This window comes from Cibotium barometz, chromosome 48, assembly GCF_041138505.1.
Source record: "Cibotium barometz isolate CiBa-2024 chromosome 48, ASM4113850v1, whole genome shotgun sequence".
Taxonomy (NCBI): Eukaryota; Viridiplantae; Streptophyta; class Polypodiopsida; order Cyatheales; family Cibotiaceae; genus Cibotium; species Cibotium barometz.
The window spans coordinates 6,844,379-6,866,183 of NC_141093.1; the positions used below are offsets into that span (position 1 = coordinate 6,844,379).

A 21,805-nucleotide genomic window follows, 5' to 3' on the forward strand; every position below is an offset into this window, starting at 1 on the left:
ATTTTGGGCATTAAAAAAAGGCCTTCATAACGGAGCCATAGGATTTTAGGAGGAGCTTCAAAAGGAACCTTCCGTTCAAAAGTAAGGTTTCAAGGGTGAGGTGTATATATATATACAGAGAGTGTGTCTGTGAGTGTGTGTGAATACATGTATGTATGTATGTGTACACATACATACATATATGTATGTACGCATGCATATATGTATGAGTATCATATATATATATATATATATAATACACACATACATATATAAAATGCCCAAGCGCCCTAACATCCAAGACCTATATAATGAGGCCCGTGTCACACTTGACCGACCGGCCAAATTTGACATGGAGAGCATGGCCAGACAAAACTAGTGCATGTGGAGTTGGGCCGGCACGCAATACTGTCAGCTAGTAGGCCACGAGCAAAGTGATAAGCAACTGTGAGGGAAGGTGGGACAACCAATCAAAATGGGCGCTCGGCCATCTTCTCAAAAGGTGGCCTTGATGTGGATTGCCAACTCAGCCTTAGTTGCTTGGGTGGGCGCTCTAATGTGACAGCCTTGGTCTGCAGGCGCTCAACACCATTGGTCCAGCGAGCTCATCAAAACCCTCTGCCATCAACGCCAACGGGTGACGCAAATACTACCCAACTTAGATAAATAGAACGGGAGGGGTTCATGAGGAAGGCGTAATTGTAATTTGTAGGCATTTTACTCTTTAATCTTCTGTAGTTGGGACTCCTTAATTTGATGCTTCCTTTACCTTTATTTTGATGTACACTTTCTTAGATGAAACTATATGAGAATCATAATTTATGTTTTTAAATGAGAGTAACATGTAAGTCTCTCAAAAAAAAAGAATAATATAGAGACATCCTAATAAAGAAAAAAGAAAAAAGAAAAATTATATGAGTCTTTCATAATGTTTTAGGCTTGAGGACTTTTTTTAAATATATTTTTTAAGGCTCAATGGAGGGGTTCACTCTTTAGCAAGGTTCATTACCACAACCAAAGCTTTGAGGGTAGGTGCTGTCACGCCACACCACACACACACACACACACACACACTCTTACACTTTTTGCATCTTAGTGTATTTTTATGAGCTTGCATCATAAGTGGATTGATTCTTACTGGATTGATTCTTACTGGGTGCACTAAATTGATTCCTTACCTAGTGTGGCGTGATAGCACCTGAGGGTAGCCTAGCCGTAACTCCAATGGTGGAAATGCATCAATCCACTAATATCAATCCCTGCATCACAAGCTTTTTGAAACACAATGCAGTTTCTGGAATTTCAGATTTCCCATAAACAACAGCACCTGATGATATTAAAGATCACATCCACATGTTCATCATTAGCTGACCATCTACCAAACAACCAATCCCCCCATTGGCCATTCACTCCTCCTAAACAATTCTGGACCCATTTCCCAATTTTGACCCAAGCTCCTCTAATAGCAGGGCAATCCCAAAATGTATGTTTTCCATCTTCCAAGGCAGTGCTGCATTTGGGGCAACATCCACTTGTGAAGTTCCTTTGAACCAATTTAGAGCCAATGGGCAAAGCTCCCATGCAAACTCTCAATAGGAAAGATTTGGTGGTATTTCCATTTCCCATATTGCCTTCCACTTCCTTCTCCAACAGTTAGGGCTCTAATTCACTCTTTGTTACAGTGAGTGACATTATGTTCACTTACCCTCAAGCATTGTACAAAACTCTAGTCATGCCTTTGTCCAGCTAAGAGCCATTAAACTAGGACCAATCCTTGATCCAACAAGTATGATCCACACAGCAGTGGATGTCCAGCCTTTCTACACTTCCTCCAACACATACCTAACCAGATGTGCTTCTCTCTGTTAGACAGGGCAAGATCCATCTCCAATTTCTCTAGCTCTTTCCATTCCACTGATGCATTATCCCAGCAATCCTTAAATCTCCTCAACCCCTTATTTTTCAATCTTTTGGCTATTCTGGGGTCTTTTAAGGCTAAGGGAGGATTGAACTTATGAGTCTGTCATATCCTTAAGCACAATAAAGAATTCCCTGAAGCTCTACCACATCCATCCCATACCATGAGTTCCAACACCTCTTTCTGTTTAGAACACAACATCCTGCACAGTGGGGACCCAATTATTTTGACAGGGGCATGAGAAAACACTTTATCCTTCCAGCTTGGATCCTGCCACACTCCATCCAGATTCACAGTTGAACAATTCCCTTAACATCTTAGCCTAGATTTCCTTCTGGTTAAGACATTTGCGTAGAAACATAGCCAATCTAGCAATGGTGTGAGAGGGGAGATGAAGAATGCCATTAGAGAATTTTTGTGGAAAAATGGTAATTCTAATAAGAAAGCCTTAGCCTGGTTGGCATGGGATAGACTGACTTTGCTAAAGAATAAGGGGGCGCATTGGTATTCTTCATCTCCCTTCTCATACATTGGCCAGAATAGAACTTTTGCTCCCTAAATGCTTGCATCAAGAGAAGGTATGGACAAAGATTCTTAAGGAAATTGTAGAAGGCTCTCATGTTTCTTCTGGAGGCAAATGACAAGGCTTAGATTGGAAGGATAAGGTGTTTTCTTATGCCCCCCTCAAGATCACAGGATCTTCTTTCGTCAAGATGTTGAGTAACAAATGGAAAGAGGATTTAGAATTAATAGTATGGGAGGGATGCACTAGAGTTTTAGGTAACTCTTCATTATGTCTTGGGATTTGGTGGACACATAAATTTAACCCTCCTATAGCCCTACGGGATCTTAAAACTACTAAGAGTTTGAATAATAAAGGCCTTAAGAAATTGTTTGATTGCTAGGATAGATTTTTGGTGGGATGGAAGGATCCTGCACAGCTGGATGAGGAATTCAGTCTGAATTCTAGGGAAAGTCAATTAGTCAGATTTGTGTTGGAAGGGGTGTAGAAAGGATGGTGTTCAATAGCATATGATGAATCATGTTGGGTAAAGAATTGAGTTTGGTATAATGGGGTTAAGTTGGACAAGGGAGCCACCAGTGTACATAGATTTCCTTTTGGTTAAGACATTTGGGTATAGAAACATAGCCAATCTAGCAATGGTGTGAGAGGGGAGATGAAGAATGCCATGCGCACCATCAGATTTAGGGATACAAATCCCATGCAAGCCAGGTAAGAGTCTTCTTATTAGATCCTCCATACAAAGTCTCTAAAGGGTCTGATTATCTTCTTCCAGTGCCGTTTTCCAAAATCTAGCATAGGGCCGAGAAAGATAATATAAGCATTCAATACTGTGTTGCATATAGCCACCCTATCATGAAAAGGGACCCTAATACATTCCCACTTCTTTAATTTCACAAAAAGCATGTCTAATGCCGAGTCAATTGTTTATTTGTCACATCCACCCCAAAAGGGACCCCTAGGTATTTGACAATCTAACCTCTCCTCACCACCTCACACCCCCATCTCTCCAGATCAAAGTTATTATCCTCAGAAAAATTGATCAGTTTAGACTTGTGAATATTACATTTGGAACTTGAAGCATCATCAAACTCTTGTATAATATCAAGAGCCAATCTGACATTATCATTATCAGCTTCTAAAAAGAGTAAAGATTCAATCAACAAAACATTGTATAACCAATTTCTCCCCATCACATAACTTCAAGCCTTTCACCCTCCCACCAGAGGAAGCCATCTCAAGGGTTCTAATCAAGGGGTGAGGCAATAGTAAAGAGAAAAGGGGCAATGGGGCAACCTTGTCTAACTGATCTATGAACCTCAAATCCTCCAACCACACTTCCATTCAACAGTAAATTAGACTTGCTCCCTTGGGTGAGAGTAAATATGCAAGTAGAAATTCTGGAGCCAAAACCCAATTTGTCCATTACTCTAGCCACAAAGGACCAGTTCACCCTATCATATGCCTTCTCCAAATCTAGGTGCAGAAGAATACATTTTTGTTTAGTCTTCAAGGCCACATCCCTACCCAACATAGCAGCATAGATGTTATCATAGATGGATCTCCCCTTGATAAAGCCATGCTGCTTCTCAGAATCATCTCCTGTAGAGTAGGATGACATTGAATAAAGTGATAGGCCTCCAATAATTTAACTTGTCACAAGCATTCTGCTTAGGGATCGATTTCACCAGCCCTTCCTTTAAGTCTTTATCCAGATTTCCTGACTTGAAGGCTTCACTGCACATTCTCCACATAAGCTCCTTAAGAGAAGGCCAGAAAACAATGAAAAACTCCATAGACAGCCCATCCCAGTTAGGAGACTTTTCTCTTCCTAGTCTCAGAAGGGCCTCCCAATATTCCTCCATTTCAATGTCCCTTTCAAGCCATTTGGCTTTATCAGTGTCCAGACTCCTATTAACCTGTTCCATAATCTTAGATTCAGCTTGATCCCTTCTAACTGACACATCCCCCTTGAGATTGAGAGTAGCACCCAAGTACTTCACCCATTTCCTAGCTTCTATTAGAATCATCCCTTTCAGTTCCTGTGCCCATTGTCATCCAGTATCCTTCCTACAACCTCTTTACCTCTCAACTTTTTAGTTAGCTTGAAGAGATACCCATTAGGTTTCCTTTTATTGGTAAAGGTTTTACATTTATACCTGGCTTCTTCCTTCTTGGAGCACTTCTCATCCTCACTTTTAAGCCTAGCCTGGAATTTAAAATACCAATTAGTCTCTTAAGCAGTTAATTTCCCCACCTGCCTCTTCTTTTGAAGAGATTCCAAGAGATCTCTCCATCTCCTTCTTTCCCGTCTACCCTCCTCGGCCCTTAATTTCCCAACTCCCCTCCTTATTCTTTGCATTTCATTAGCAAACAATCTCCAAGACCTTTGCACATATCCTCTACCTTTAAGTCTCCCTATGGCTTCCTTAGTTTGCTGGACAAACATCTCATCTCTTAAAAGCAGATTATTCACCCTTAGTTTCCTAGAGGGGAACTTGTTCAATTCAATCTCATCTCCACCAAGCACATGCCATCCCCACTTAAGGGACATATGATCAGAAAGAGCACTACTGGAGTCAATAGACATTTTAAGAGTATGAGGAATCCAAGTGGCTTGCTGGTTGAAGAAAACCCTATCAATTCTAGATGAAGAACCAAAGTATTGCAAGTTAAAATAGGTATGCCCAGGGTCAGAGTTCCAATCCCCCATCTCCCAAACCTATTTACCTCTTATCCCTTCCCATTTCACCTTTTCATGGCCCATTAGCACAGTACTCCCCCCACATCTATCCCTTTATTACTTTATCATATTAAAGTCTCCAATGAGAATGCAGTGCCCTTGGCAATTTAAGTTGGCTATCCATTCCCACATTCCACTCCTTACTTTATGGTTGTGAGCTCCATATAAGTTAACTATCCACATCTTCTCTCCTTCCAAATCAATTTCTACTATACCAAAATCCTCCCATTAGGGTTATTAACTATAATAATAGGACATAATCTATTTTTAACAATAGTCATGACACCACTAAACCCACCTTTCAGCCCCCCATAAAAAATAGTCCAATCTCTGAACTTATCCTTTCTCAAGACTTTAGCCCCAAATAGATTCCTGGATGGAAAAAATATCCCACTCCTTAATTAGATTCCAAAAAACAACACTTCTTTTTATCCTTTATCCCGTTCATATTCCATGAACACCCACTTATTTTAATAGAACTCATGAGAGGGTAGTCTCAGGAACCATTTCCACCTCTTCCCCACTACCCCCTTGATCCCCTTCTTTTTGATCCCTTTCCAAGATTCCTCCACCTGCCAATTAAATTTATGAATAAGTTGAAGTTCCATTATCATCATCCCCTAATAGATTAAAAGGATTAGAATACATCACAGGACTTAAACCACTAGATTGATTACTGCCCTAGAAATGAAGTTTAATGAAAACACAAAGTGGTCCCTCTTGTTGACTTGAAAAATAAAGGTGTCATTTGAAAACTTGAGGCCTTACGAAGTAAGCCTGTGGTGCTCGAACCCACCATGTTAGGTTTAACATGAGCTATCATTTGATAAAAAAATCCTTTCAGAAGTTTAATGAAAACACAAAGTGGTCCCTCTTGTTGACTTGAAAAATAAAGGTGTCATTTGAAAACTTGAGGCCTTACGAAGTAAGCCTGTGGTGCTCGAACCCACCATGTTAGGTTTAACATGAGCTATCATTTGATAAAAAAATCCTTTCAAAGTTTCATGGTTGAAGCTAAGGGTGGCTTCACAAGGTGCGCTAGGGTGTGAGGGCAAAAAAAGGGAGAGAAGAGTTTGTCCAAGCAGTGGCACTAGCCTATCACAAGCTTGTGATTGACCTATTGTGGTAAGGCTACTTGGTGGGACTGTGTGACGGGGGCAATAGTTCAAAACCCAATCCACGTCCTTCACGGCAATTTGACTGGTGGACATCCTCGCCGGGGGGGGGTCACTCATAAATATGTAAGCATAACACGTGGGTTGAACAGAAGGGATTTTTAAAAGCCCTTTTTTACACATTTTTTACATACATAAGGGTACCATTTAAAGGGGGTATTTACAGACTGAATAGAAAAAGGGTGTGTTTTATTCATGAAAAATTTACAGATAAGGGGTTTTTAAATGAAGCCTTGAATGCACGTGATATAGAGAGTTTACATATAGTGAACCCCCCGAGTGGACATCTTTACTTTTGGCCTCTACATGATGCCGCCTGACATTCCCATCCATGACGTGTAAAGTAGCGGTCTGTGATTGGTCCATGTTGAAATACAACCCTTCCCTTGGTCTTTTGGGTCATGTCCGGGTGGTGCTCATGAAACCTCCCTAAGTCTCACTAGGGACTTCAACAAGCTTTTAGCTCATTCTCTAATAGTCAATCCTTGTAATTTAAACTTTTAAAGAAATATAGAATTATTGTAGCCTCTCTTTACTCACATTTACAAAAGAATCTCCCACTTCTTCAATATTAGAATTCTTGTTCCCCCTACATTCTTTTGCAAGTAACATTATATTGGGTTATCTTTTTTTGTGGGACTTCCTATTTCAAAAGTCCCTCACTATAACTTGATAAAGTGGGGCCTTGGTTCTGTGAGGGTATTAAGGGGAACCATGGCTCTATGAGGTACCACTTAAGTTATTATTACTTCTCTACAACTAATTTAGCTTGAATATTGAGAATAGGGTACCCAAATCTCTAAAAGGGTCTTATTAATTTGAGACGTGATATTATGATCTCATGTCTCACAAGCGTGAGTGTCATGTAGGACATAAACTATGCATAATACTTTTGACACATGGTGGCATGCAAAAATGTGTGAAAGTCCATGCGTATTCTAAAGCATACTAAACATTTTTTTGATGAAATGATTATTGTGGTGTAGAAATTATAGATGCCTTTAATGCTAACTTTTTTTTAGTTCTTGTATTGCTTTCTTATCTCATAAATGCCATGGTTTTGAGTACTCATGCCACTAAAATATTTCCAACTTGGAAATTTTGATATTATAAGCTTATGGTGGCAAAGAACTTGTTTGTCTTGTTGGGACACAAAATGGATAATGTAACTTAGCCAATTTATTGTTTACTTTTATAGATCTAGTACATAAAAAATCTTCTACAAGGAATGCATTTCTTGTCATCAAATCACAAATGACAATAACTATTCATTATCTTGGAGAGGAAGCAAGGAACTTTTAAAAAATTGGTATGTATTTTTGTTTTTACTTAAAAATATCAGGGTGAGTCTCATAATAAGATAACCCAAAGGTGGCCATTTAAAAAAAGTTTATTGCAAATTTTCCACTAATCTTGATATCTTAAAATTTATGCACAACAATTCTAAGCTAGATCGTTTTAACACAAAATGTTAATAATGTTGTGTCTAAAAGTAGCATAAATTTGTGATGGTTGTGTTTCAAGTAACTTAAACTCAAAAATCGTCCCTTAACGCATTTCTTGTTTATAAGCTCAATAATGGAGGAGACCACCCACCCATAGAGAGTAATTCCCATCATAGTATAAAAACCAATCTAAAACATAGAGTAATACAGTTTCTAGAATAGTGCTTTGAGTAAAAGAAGTGAACTTTAAAAATTTTCATTGCCTTTAGAAAACTTTTAACTCGCCTATTGAAATAATTGTTACAAAATTACTTAGAAAAAAGATAGGTGATGGTCTCAAATGACAAGTACCAGTAGGTACCTATAAACTTGAAATGTTTTCATTTATGGGCTACCTCATTATTAGGAACATGAATCTAATAGCTAGATATGTTGGCTGGCTAGGATAATCATAGGCACATGTGCATAAAGGGACATGGGCTTAAAGGCCAATGGGGCCATATATTGATTAGTACATAAAAACTTCCTAATCGCACAATGGCGAAAGGACATGGAGCCTAGAAATCTTCTAGCATCTCTTCCCATCATCTACCATCCTCAAATTTGTGTTGTATGCCCAAACAAAATCAAAAGCAAAATTGTTTGAATCACAATGTTTAAGTAAAATGAATTCTCTATGTTTTGAAAAAAATCAACAAAAAGTGTCTAGGTATACCAAAATTGTGATTGATACTTTTAAGTTGAAACACATAATATTGAATGTTATCATAAAACTCACAAAAAGCTTCCCTATTAAATGTGTATCCATATTTCACTTTACTCTTTTAAGCAAATTGCATTCCTCTTGAGTCCCTTATTATGCTTCTTTATTTGTAAAATATTATTTTTTGTCAAAATAAATTATGTCTCTTTCTATAAGGATAGTAATTTTAAAGATAATATGTAAAATTCTAATTTACCTTGTGATCAAGTAGCCATTACATAAATTATTTTGATGGTGGAATAAAGTGCATTGAAAGGGACATTAATGAGGCAAAGTCATTCTAAAACTAGGTGAAAAGTCTTAAAATTTTCATAAAAGGCCTTGCAAGGATATCATGCTTGGGGGGTTCACTATATGTAAACTCTCTATATCACGTGCGTTCAAGGCCTAATTAAAAAACCCCTTATCTATAAATTTTTCATGAATAAACCACACCCTTTAAATGGTACCCTCCTGCATGTAAAAAATGTGTAAAAAAGGGATTTAAAAAACCCCTTCGGTTGAACCCACGTGCTATGCTTACATATTTATGAGTGACCCACCCCCCTCCCCCCGGCGCGAGATATCATGTATGACGTCGATCTCATTTTATGCAAAAAAAAACATGAGAATCATTTTGAAAGCATTATTGTAAGCTAGTTCTAAAACTATAATGTACTCTTAGCCTAAGACAAGGACATCACTATAACTTTAAAGTCGATTACAGTCTCAGAGTAAAAAAGAAAATACTTCCATACACTAAAAAACATTGTAGAATTATTTTGTTTACTTAATAAAAATTAAACTCAATTAGAACAATACCTTATAATAATTTAAGACAAACTATATGGCATCCATTCACACCTAAGAAAGAAGTTTGTAGACATCTTTTGAACCTTTGTTGGCTAACAAATCTTACTAAAGCTAGTAGTGACTTGCAGTAAATGTACATTGTACTACGACATAGCTCATGGTTTTATGGAAGTTTTGCATGCATCAAGATTGTCCCCAATTGAAATTGAGTGATCACATAGCTCACGGTTTTATGGAAGTTTTGCATGCATCAAGATTGTCCCCAATTGAAATTGAGTGATCATAAAGCTCAGATTAGAGATAAATCATCATGAATTAATATAAGATTAAGGATAATATCATATAATGGCCATGATGCCTAAGTGAGTTAACCTCCCACTAAGACGACAGGTATCAAGCTCGCCCCACGAGCCCTACACCATGAGTGGCCATCTCCAAGAAAGGAGCCAAGATGTCAAAAGGCTTCAAAAGGTAGAAAGGTACAATGATAGTCCATGAGCCCCCTTTTATACTTGAGTCCATGACCAAGGTCCGAGACCTAAACTAAAGGTGTTGCTTCATTACAAACCATCCCCTCTGATGATGATTTTGTCCTTGAAATCAAAGGGTGGTCGTACCTAAAGAAAAGACATTTAAAAGTGTACAAAAGCCAAAAATTCACATCCATGACTGAATGTTGATGTAGCAGAAGACCCATACATGAATCATATGACCTCCAAGGTCAAATGGAAAGGATGAAGGGCTCCCGTTGATGTGATGAGGCTATCTATGCAACTACCTCGTTGATGATGAGGCTATCTATGCAACCGCCTAGATCGAAAGGAAATCCAAGGCAATGGTCCTTGGATAATCTGGTGCAAGTGGAAAGGATAAGGAACCACTATCAATGATAAAGCTAGTCAAGTATCCTCTAGAATCAAACAGATATGTATGGTATACACCTTGAATTGTCAAAGCTGAGATGATAGTAGCTCCTGGGTCGAAAGGAAATCTCAACTCTGAAGCCGAAGTAATGGTAGCTCCTGGAGCAAAAGAAAAGCTCGAGTCCAAAGAAATAGTAGCTTCCAGGGTTGAAAGGAAAAATCAAAAGCCCATCCTCATGACCGCAGTGTGAATCTGGCAAGAAAGAAAGGTATCACTAAAAAAGCTTGAAACTCCTAGCCAGAATGTTAAATGGTCCTAGCGAAAAAGAACCATCATGTAGGGCCAAGATTGACATATGCTGTAGGTCCATCTGAATGTTGAGCCACGTATCCAAAAACTGTGCTTCTCAAGTGGCAAAGAATGCATCCAAAAAGAAATGTCTTGGCTCCAAAGAACATAGGCTCGTGTCGACATCCATAGGAGCCAAAAGAATATATCTCAATGTTGGCATCATGCAAGGGTAAGAGTGAACCAATGCCGTCATCCCAGGTAGCATCACTCAAAATGTCAAAGACATGATCCACCATGTCAATAGGTATATTGGCATTAGCCAAACCATACATATCCTCCTCATGTGCAAAACCATTTATGTGTGTATGATGATCTAAGATATCAATACAATCATCGTCGTCATCATCATCATAATCAGCACCTCACTCTTGATATGTTTCCTTGTGAAGTTTTGTTATTTCGCAATTGCCCGAGGATGTACAGCAACGAGTGTTCCAGATTGATTCACTGGTCTCAACACTGTTGCTAGTAGAGTCAGTTCCGTACCTCGATGTGCTGAACTGGTTTCGGGAGGTCCAGCTGGACGATGCCCGAGTATTTTTTTTGGCATATCATGAAAAGTGAGTTTGTCTCTCTATCTCTCTTGCATGATGTCTATAGGAATCACCGTACACGAGTTATATAGTGCTTCCTTTGGATTGAAACTAATAGAAATCTATTGTGCAGTTCCCATTGGAGTCTTCTACTAGTCGACGTGCAAGAAAATGTCATTTACCTTGCAAATTCGACATCTGGTGTCCATGGAAATGTTTTGCTGTAAGTAAAAATCATTAAGATACATATTATTGTTTGAGTTAGAAGTCCGGATTGATCAGGATAATGATTGGTCTCTGTTTACAGTGGTGTCAGGAAACTAATGGCAGCTTACGAGAGCCTCAGCATGGACATCGACACCCTGGATCGATCGACCATCCGAAGGGTTAGTGTCCCCAAACAAGAAGATGGTTACAGCTGTGGGTGGAGGGTTGCACTTAATGCAATGTTGCTGCTACGAAGCATTTTTCAGCTCCCTTCAGAGGATGTAAGCATTTTTCAGCTCCCATACGCATGCGTGCTCTTGTTTATCTTCTTATATATTGTCATGTTGATCTTATTTATGCCTTGATGAATTGTGATGGCAGTTTCCATCAATGTCTCGCTACGTGGACCTAGACGTCCAAACGTTTAGGGAGGAAACGATTGCGAAATTGATCGAGGTCGCTGAAGTTATGCCTCCAGACGGGCCAGTGGACTTCATCCCGCCCAATCCACGAGGGGGGATAGGCCCCCCTGAGCCTCTTACATGGGCTCCATACTTGGGAGAAGAGCCATGGCTCCATCCTGAAGCCGATACCTATGGGTTCTAGTAATAAATAGTTTTTTCCTTCTTCCAACAAATGTACGTTTGTAAATATGCAGCTATACATGTACATTTATATTTTTTTGCACAGATCTAGTGTTATTGGAGAGAGAACATCAATTGTAAATACACTTTTCATTTGAAAATCAGAGGATTAAATTTGCTACTGTGTTCCTTCACTGCTTGCTTTCTTACTTTAAGCCTTTTTTGTGTACATAAAAATTCAATTGGGGAATTTTTGCCTTCATTACATTGTTTTAAACAATAAAGCATTACAAAAGCAATGTTCTGAATAGATAAGTTTATTGCATATGGAAAATACATTGTCACCGTATACATGGTCACATCATATATCTTCTAGTGCCTCCAATTCATGTGGGGCTGCAACATCTTTACAAATGATCTGATGCTCTCTTCTTTTACTTAGCTTCCGACCATCGAGCTTGAAGCAAAATTGATCTGGAGGATTCTGAATAGCTACTTCTAATTCCTTCCTAACATATTTGAGAGTCCAATTCTCTTCCACTTCCAATGTCAAAGATGGGTGACCTTGTCGAATCATAACTATATCTATCAAGCAAGAGTGACTGCCATCTCTTGTATCTTGGTCCATGCTTTCCCAGTTGTTGTTGATCCATCGCCACCTTCTATAAGTAAATGACATGCACAGATGTTGCCTGGCAATATAGTATCTGATTCCAAAATATCATTAGGATAATTTTTTGAGTATAATCAAATAAGTGTTGTAACTGTTTCACAAAAATACATTATAATGTTATAACACTCACCGAAATGCAATGTCGGAGGTGTTCAATCGACATTCGATCAAATCATCTCCCTTTGATGATTTCACTCTCCAACCTTTGTCAAACAAATGATCAAGCCAGGCTTCATCTATATCTTTGCACACAAAAGTTGTTCTAGTTTTTCTCAATTGTTTACAATTAGAAAATAAATGAACAAAGCATGCAATTGGAACAAACAAACTTAAGTGCACATTTCTTGCACCAATGCTAGGCTTCATAGCACATTTAATATCATTAAACATTTTGGTCCTGTATGACTCTATCACTTCTGTGTCAAGCAATGGCCACTCAGGACTATCAAGTGCGAGTAACGGAATACGTTCCAACTTTCCATGTCGACTCGATTGAGTGGGCAAGGTATAAAATGAGTCATAGAAATATGTTCTACTTCTTGCGAGATCACTTGGTGCACGACCTTCATATTGAAGTTCCCCCACCTCACCATGTATGACATTCAAGAATCCCGTCAAGCATTGTGCAGGCTCCCACTCCTGAAGATTGGATGGGTACAAATCTGTGCAAGGCAGAAAAATGTATATCAATCACCTTATTTGCAACATTGAAATACAAAACACAAGCACTTACAATGTGGTCTGTGTCTTGGAAGTCCTTCCAATGGTCCCACGTTGATCTCTTTTTGCATGAATACATGCTGGATCAACACTTCTTTGACAGTTTTCCCTCCTGGTGCCATCTTAAAGTCAAGGATCCTTCCTTTCCAATGTTTGGCCAAGTCTTCAGATGCCTTTCCCTTCACTCGGTAGTGGCCTTGTTTTCCTGGCTGCATAGTGACCCAAGAGTACTTCCTGTATACTGTTACCATATTATAGTAGTGATGTGTGTGAACACACTTAGGACCGCCGGGGCACTTTTTCCCTCACTAGGAGGTTTTTTCCCCCGTGCATTGTATATACGCCCATTATCTTCTAGGGCTTGTTATCTTTCATTTTTGGCACTCATAATACACTACTGTGTTGTGCTCAAGCTTCCTCATCTTCTTGAAGTTGTGTGTGCATTCCTGCAACCCTAATTCCAACAATTGGTATCAGAGCAGGCTTCCTCCTCCCGGGCAGCATCACCGGCACCTGCCGCTTCATCTCCTCCAATTGCATTCCAAGTACTGCGCAGGCAAAATCGTCCTACTGTGCAGATTTTCTGTCAAGATTAAAATCTGCAGGACAGGTGCCCATTCGTCTGTTTTGGGCTGTGCTACATAGCACAGGTCGATTTTATACAGGTTTACCTCTTACAGACAGCATTTACATCTAGTAGTACAGTCATTGGCCATGGCTGACAACAATGATGTATTCCGCATGTTGGCTGCTGAGGATAAGTTGGATGGCACCAACTATCCATTGTGGGCATATATGATGCGACATGTATTGGTAGCAAAGGGGTTATGGAACATTGTGCAGGGTATTGATGCACGTCCTATTGTGGCTGGGAATGCTGCAAACACATCAGAAACAGGTACTGTTGATGATGGTGCAGGCACAAGTGCTGTAGCAGCTGTTCGAGAACCACCACTTTCAGCAGAGCAGATTCGTTGGGATGGTAGAGATGCGCAGGCTCATGCCTTGATTGCGCTGTCTGTCAAACGTACCATTATCCCACATATTCGCTCCTGCAGGACTTCTAAGGATGCTTGGGATGTACTTGCCACATTGTATCAGGCAAGAAATGAGGCTCGTGTTGCTTACCTCCGAAAACAGTTGGAGAGTGAGCATATGAACGAAGGTGATTCTATGGATAGCTTTTTGACAAAGATCAAGGATTTCAAAGAGCAGCTCATTTCTGCAGATGAAATCCTGTCAGACAGTTCACTTGTGCAGACTGTTTTGAATGGTCTACCAGATTCTTATCAGGGTTTTGCTTCCACTCTTCGCTTGATGATGAAAGGCAATCCCAATGCCTTATCATTTGAGGAGTTAGTTTCTGTTTTGTTGCAAGAAGACCAGTCAAGGCAAAACAGGAATATTATGCGTGTCGCAGATCAAGCTTTCGTTGCTAGTCAGAGAAGCGGGAAAGGTAAAGCTGGCTTTTCTTCTAGTAAGCAGAAATCTGCAAATGCTGCGCAACCAAAGAAGGAAGACAAAGATGAGAAGAAGGGTGACAAACAGAAGACATTTTGCAAGTACTGTAAGGGAAATGATCATGTCATCAAAGCGTGTCCTAAGCTGGCTGCGAAAGAGGCTAAGAAGAAAGAGGCTGGTATGGCTGTTGCAGATGCCTCTCCTTCTAACAATGAATCTGCTAATGTTGTTCAAGATACAGAATGGGCATTCAATGCGCAGTGCAGTTATGACCCATCTTTGCATGACACATGTATGTCTGCAGTAGATTCAGATGTATGGTACTTTGACAGTGGTGCCACTAAGCATATCACCTCGCAGCGCAGTTTATTCACTTTCCTTGAGTCTGCTCCCACAGGGAATACTGTCACTTGTGCCAATAACTCCTCTTATCCCGTTAAAGGAGTTGGACAGATTGTGCTGAATGTTGCAAATTGCAACACCTTTACACTTTTTGATGCATTGTATGTGCCAGGGATCAAAAAGAATCTGCTGTCAGTCTCCGCATTTGCCAAAACAGGTTTGGTTGTAAAATTTGTGGATGACAAATGTACTGTTCATGATCTCTCTTGTGGTGACATCATTGTAGCATCTGGTTCACTATGTCGAGGGCTGTATAAGCTCAATATGGATGGCAAATGTGTAGAGGATTCAGCATGTGCTATTATGGATACGCAGGCTATTTCAAATGCAAAACTGTGGCATGCACGTTTTGGTCATCTGAATTTTGCAAGTTTGCTGCGCCTGCAGAAATCTGAAATGGTGTCTTCTTTGCCTAAGCTTGAGGCACCTGTCAAGCATGTTTGTGAGGGCTGCATATTGGGTAAAATGCAGCGTGCTTCCTTTCCCAAAGATGGATCAGTGAGAGCTGAACGCAGATTGCAGCTTGTTCACAGTGATGTTTGTGGTCCCATGCAAACTCCATCATTTGGAAACTACCTTTACTTCGTGACTTTCATTGATGATTTTACCAGGCATGCATGGGTATATCCTTTGAAGGCAAAGTCCGAAGTGTTTTTGTGCTTCAAACAGTTTTTGGTTATGGCTGAAAATGTGTCAGAAAGTAAGATGGGCACCCTCCGTTCAGATCGAGGGGGGGAGTATATGTCTTCAGAATTTAATGCATTTCTGGCTGAGCGTGGGATAAAACACCAATGTACAGTGCCGTATACACCACAGCAAAATGGTGTGGCTGAGAGAAAAAACAGGTCTCTCATGGAAATGGCAAGATGTATGGTTAAAAGTCAAAGTCTACCACATGGTTTTTGGCTTGAGGCTGTCATGTGTGCCACTTATGTACTAAACAGGTGTCCCACCAAAGCATTACAGGTTGTCACTCCATATGAGGCTTGGCATAGCCGCAAGCCATCTGTTGGCCATTTACGTGTTTTTGGTTGCCTGGCATATGCATTAGTGCCTGTGCAACATCGCAGAAAATTGGATGACAAAGCTGTCAAATGTATTTTTGTTGGATATAGTGCTGAGAGCAAAGGCTATCGTTTGTATCATCCACAGACAAAGCGCATTTTGGTTAGCCGTGATGTTGTATTTGTGGAAGATGCAGTTCAGCCCTTGGTTTCATGTACTAAGGAGACAGATATCAGCTCACGTGATGTCTATGATACATTGTTGCCTCTTTTCAGTGGTGCACAGTCAAGTGCAATACCTCATGAGGCAGTTTTTCAGCCTATGCAGGTTTTAAATGATGGCACAGATCAGCCTATATCTGATGCAGATGTGCATGATGCACTTGAGGATGAGAGACAAGAGATTGAGGGCTCTAGGAACATGCCTAGATGGCTGGTGCAGACTTTGCGTGACAGCAAGTTGGATGCCCCTTTGTCTAGTCGCACTCGTTCTGGCTCTCATGGTGCCTCTTATGCGTCAGATTGTTATGCATTGGCTGTTTCTAGTATGTGCGATGAAAGTGAGCCTGTTTCATTTGATGAGGCACAAAGTTCAGAAAATTGGATGGCTGCTATGCAAGCAGAATACGATGCTATTATGAAGAATAGTACATGGTCTTTATGTGACTTGCCCCCTGGCAAGAAGGCCATTGGCACTAAGTGGGTATACAAATTGAAGCGTAAGCCTGATGGCACAGTGGATCGCCATAAGGCTAGGCTTGTTGCAAAAGGTTATGCTCAAGAGAAGGGCATTGATTTTGATGAGACTTTTGCTCCCACATGTCGTATGACCACTGTTCGTAGCATCTGTGCATTAGCAGCTCATAATGGTTGGAATGTACATCAGCTGGACATAAAGACTGCGTTCTTAAATGGAGATTTGCATGAGGAGGTGTATGTATCGCAGCCTCGTGGTTTTGTTCAAAGAGGGCAGGAAAACAAAGTGTGCAGGTTAAAAAAGGCTTTATATGGTTTAAAGCAAGCTCCACGAGCTTGGTATGAAAAAATACATGCATATTTGACTGCACATGGGTTTCAGAATAGTCCAACAGAAAGCACTTTGTATGTTAAACGTGTGGATGGTGTACATCTAATCATTGCTCTCTATGTCGATGACATGCTGCTCACAGGACCAAATGAGAGTCATATTGCTGATTTTAAGGCTGATTTGAATGCCTCTTTTGAGATGTCAGATTTGGGGCATTTGCATCATTATTTGGGGATACAATTTAAGCAGTGTGATGGAGGTATTGCTTTGTGTCAGACAAAGTATATTGAGACATTGTTGCGGAGATTTGGCCTTGAAGACTGCAAGCCTATTGCTACTCCAATGGAGACAGGTTTGAAGTTGAGTCTTCATGATGCTGGAGATCACTTTGATGTCACACTCTATCAGACAGCTGTTGGTTGCCTCATTTATGTATGCATTACGAGGCCAGACATTCAGTTTGCAGTCTCACAGGTGAGCAGATTTATGCATAGCCCAGGCATTAAGCATTGGCAGGCAGTGAAGCGTATCTTTCGCTATTTGAGTGGTACTCGGCATCTTGGGTTGTTTTATCCCAAGGGGGGATCATTGCCGCCAGATTTACATGTTTTTTCAGATTCTGACTGGGCTGGTTGTTATGACACACGCGTGTCCACGAGTGGTTTTTGCTTCATGCTTGGAAGCTCATGCATATCATGGTTGAGCAAGAAGCAGCCTACTATGGCCACTTCTAGTTGTGAAGCTGAGTACAGGGCAGCTTTCACAGCTACGGTTGAGTGTGTGTGGCTCAGACGCCTTATGGCTGATTTGGGTGTTGGGCAGCCATCTGCCACCACCATCTTCACTGACAGTCAGAGCGCATTGGCAGTTGCGCGGAACCCAGTGTTCCATGCTCGTACGAAGCACATTGAGGTGCACTACCATTATGTCAGGGAGAGACTCTCTGCAGGAGAGATCAGTTTGGCTTATGTGCCAACACAGGATAACCTTGCAGACCTTTTCACAAAGGCTCTGCCTCGTGAGAAGTTCGAAGCTTTTCGCAAAGCTTTGGGCTTACTCCCTTTTGTGGATTCGTCCACATAGCTAGACACTTCCCTATACATGAGTGCTAGCTCTTGTTCACCGCATCACTCCAGGGGGGATTTGTTACCATATTATAGTAGTGATGTGTGTGAACACACTTAGGACCGCCGGGACACTTTTTCCCTCACTAGGAGGTTTTTTCCCCCGTGCATTGTATATACGCCCATTATCTTCTAGGGCTTGTTATCTTTCATTTTTGGCACTCATAATACACTACTGTGTTGTGCTCAAGCTTCCTCATCTTCTTGAAGTTGTGTGTGCATTCCTGCAACCCTAATTCCAACATATACTTGGGGAATCCATTCTTCGTTCTCGTCTTTTATGTTATACAACACAACAAACAGATGAGATACTGCTCCTTGCTCGTTTCAGTCCACTTTCGGGTGCCATGATAGATTAACAGACGTATGAGAAAGAAGTAGCAGAAAGTGGAAGACTAAGCTAACCGCTTTTGTGGATCAAGGAGGGAAGAAGAAATGAGGGACGGTGTGTTCTTTTGGGCGCCAAAGATGTTTCGAGATTCAAAAGTGGAACCAAGTTGAGGGAATAACCAGGAGAATGTGTATCTATCTATTCCAAGCATTCAAGCTTCATTAGTTCTAGGGGTGGTGGAAAGAATTTTTTAGTGCTCCACGTCTAACATAGGAATGTGGAAAACATTCTTTTATTGTGTTAGTTTCTGACAAAAAAACGGTTTTAAATATTTTAAGACAAGGTGATGGTTTTTTTTAATATTTCATGAAGATAAGAGTTTCTCCACGTTTTGGGTGGGTTTGTACAGAGGTCCCACCACCACCGGTGAATCTCGTTCGTAGATTACATGTCACTCAATCTATGTGTCTATTATTATATTATTGTTGAAACAGCCCTCTTTTGAGTCCAGAATTTTCCTAATGCTTCTCCTTTGTCTTCTTCTTGAACGTCATCTGCTGGGAGATCTATTCTTGGTAGTTGCACCTCTGGAGGCAATAGTTTAGAAGGAACACACCGGCTCTTTCTTGTCCTCATTGGATATCTTTCTTGTCCACAATGCTGCAAGAGACTGGGCTATGTATGACAGGTAGTAGAGGCATCTTAGCACTTGACACCCATGCCCCTGACAAACACCCGCATAGTAAACTGTTTCTCCACCAGCACCACTTTCCCAGCATTCAATGTCACATCATATCCACCACAAAACCTGGAGAGTACTTTCAATGAAAATAAAGGAAATTTTGCATTTTCTTTTGAGAACTCTTTATGAAATATAATGATCTACGCATAAAAATTGTAAGCATCATGATTCAAGTCAACTTACTATCAATTATAAGCAAGTGTCATAAAATATACACATCTTTTAATGATTCAAATGTCTTATATATTTAGCGAGACCAACATCCTTTCGATAACTTGTTGATTTTGAATTGCTAGAACGGGATGATCTTGAGCCTCCTGCTTTCTTCAAGAAATCATCATATACAAAAACGTGCAAGCACTGTAATACATTTAATCAACAAAATACACGTAAAATGAATACTAATAGATTAAGAAGTTTTCGGTGCTGTTACTTGTTAATTTTCATCACCTTCAATTGTTTTTCTAGTCCATAAAGGGATCGTAGATTTAAGTACTGTATTCATGTATGGTAGCTGCTATATATTTGCCCATATCTGCCAAACCAAGACGGTCTGCAATTACTATAGCCTCCTCCTCAGAAGGCAATTGGCTTTCATATGCCGTAGTTTCATTGAACATGTCCCTTAATATATCCTTGCCAGGAAAATACTCGGAGTCCTGGGCTACAGAATCAACTAGGAGGTGTTTGTCAACTCCTTGCTCTACCCACCCCATGTCTGCTTCACTATAATTTGCTAAAACAGCCAAGCAATAGTCTTCACGAATATTAAAATGATGCATAATGTTTGTCAATAATACATAATCATATTGGTCTACCATAGTAAAGTTAGGCAAAGAAGGAAGTGACAAGTTTGTTATGGACTACCACATCTCCAAGAGGGAACTCAATGCATTCACCTTAGGGAAGAGCAATAGAACACAACTGTCATAGGGCACTTACCAACGCTTCGAACTTGTGTCCCTTGAGGCCTCCAAGCTCACTTGAGAAGCTCCACCTCCATGCTGTCACCGTAGAGTTGCTCGCACCCCCACATAAGGCAATCACTCTCTCTCACTCCTCAATACAAGCATGCAACATACAAGTATAGAAGAGGCACAAGTACTAGAATTATCTCTCTCAATCTCTCTCTAAAGACACAAATAAGAGCTCTCAATAGCAAAAAGGGGGATTGTGTCCATTCAATATGAGAAAATGCCTTATATACAATTAGCCCTTATTCCCACTTGGGCACCCAAAACTTACTTAACTAAGGCCTTGGGTGGCCAATATCTCATAATGTATAACTTTTATAGTGCCTTTGCATGATACTTATTAATGTCCTCAAAAATGGAGGAGCATATTTGTTAATCCAAAATAGGATTAACATCCCCCCTGCGCGCCTAATGTAGGTTCTGTTCACAGAACCTCTTACTACCGAGGTCGAAAGACTTGGTCGCCGAACTCGTTGGCGATAGAAGTTATGGCGTGATTGAAGCTTTTTTAGGGTTCTTCAGAATGCCGAGTGTGATCTCCAGAACCCGGTGTCGACCATGTCTTCGAATGTGACATGCATGATGTAGAGTGGAAGACATCTTAGGCGATGATAATACAGTATCATGCCTCTTTCACATGGTCCTTAATTCATGTCAAACTATAGTTGCTCAACATCATACCCATCATAACGTTCCTTGGGTTGATCTATCAAGACCACGAGCCATTTTAAGAATCGAACACTGGCCACTATTGCCGGGTTTGGGATACGGCACCATGCCTATATCCAATTCAGCATTATCCAATTCAGCATCTACTTCCTTTTCTCTCCTATATCTATAAATGTGGCTGGAAACGAAGATGGGAAAGTTATAACATACATGTGAATCACATTGCTTGGCCTCTTGAAACTCCAAAGGTGTCCATCTTCTCTTCAGTGGCATGTACAAGGGATCCACTCTTTGAGTTGGTGGTGGTGGCGGACACATATATTCATGGCTATATTCTGGGATTGTAAGGTACTCTTTTCTCCAATCTGGCTGGATGTCAAAATCCTTCAGCTTGGGGTTTGCATCATCTGTTATAATGTGTACCCCCCTCTTGTGTGAACTAGATGAGTCTTCCTCCATCTACGAAGCAGTAATTGATCATAAATGTCACCATTCTTATTTCCAACAGATCGGCCAATTGTGGATTTGCTAACTTGGTGTGCCGTGCCACGTTAGACCATAAAGCGTCCTCTCTAGCCAAAGGCAGGAGCTCTTCTAATTTCGGTTGAGTTGCTCAGAGAGGGTATGGTACATAGGGTTGCTTTGTCGGTGTGACATCTGAGTATGCTTCTGGTAAAATTCATGGAGTTGGTTCAAAGGGTGCTATTTACATTAACACCTTGAACATAAGTTTTGGCTTTAGGAGTGGATTCCCAGCTCTTATGAATCCTTCATACTCTACAGCAGACAAGGACTCCAGAA

General features: G+C 40.4%; 1 protein-coding gene across 1 annotated transcript; it reads left to right on the forward strand.

The window, feature by feature from the left end:
- Positions 1–10,350: 10,350 nt before the first annotated feature.
- LOC147610763 (uncharacterized) lies at positions 10,351–11,899 on the forward strand. Its single transcript, XM_086785096.1, has 5 exons — positions 10,351–10,448; positions 10,943–11,113; positions 11,220–11,309; positions 11,394–11,574; positions 11,675–11,899. The coding sequence occupies exons 1-5, from the start codon at positions 10,351–10,353 to the stop codon at positions 11,897–11,899; spliced, it is 765 nt and encodes a 254-aa protein (XP_086641222.1).
- Positions 11,900–21,805: the final 9,906 nt, after the last annotated feature.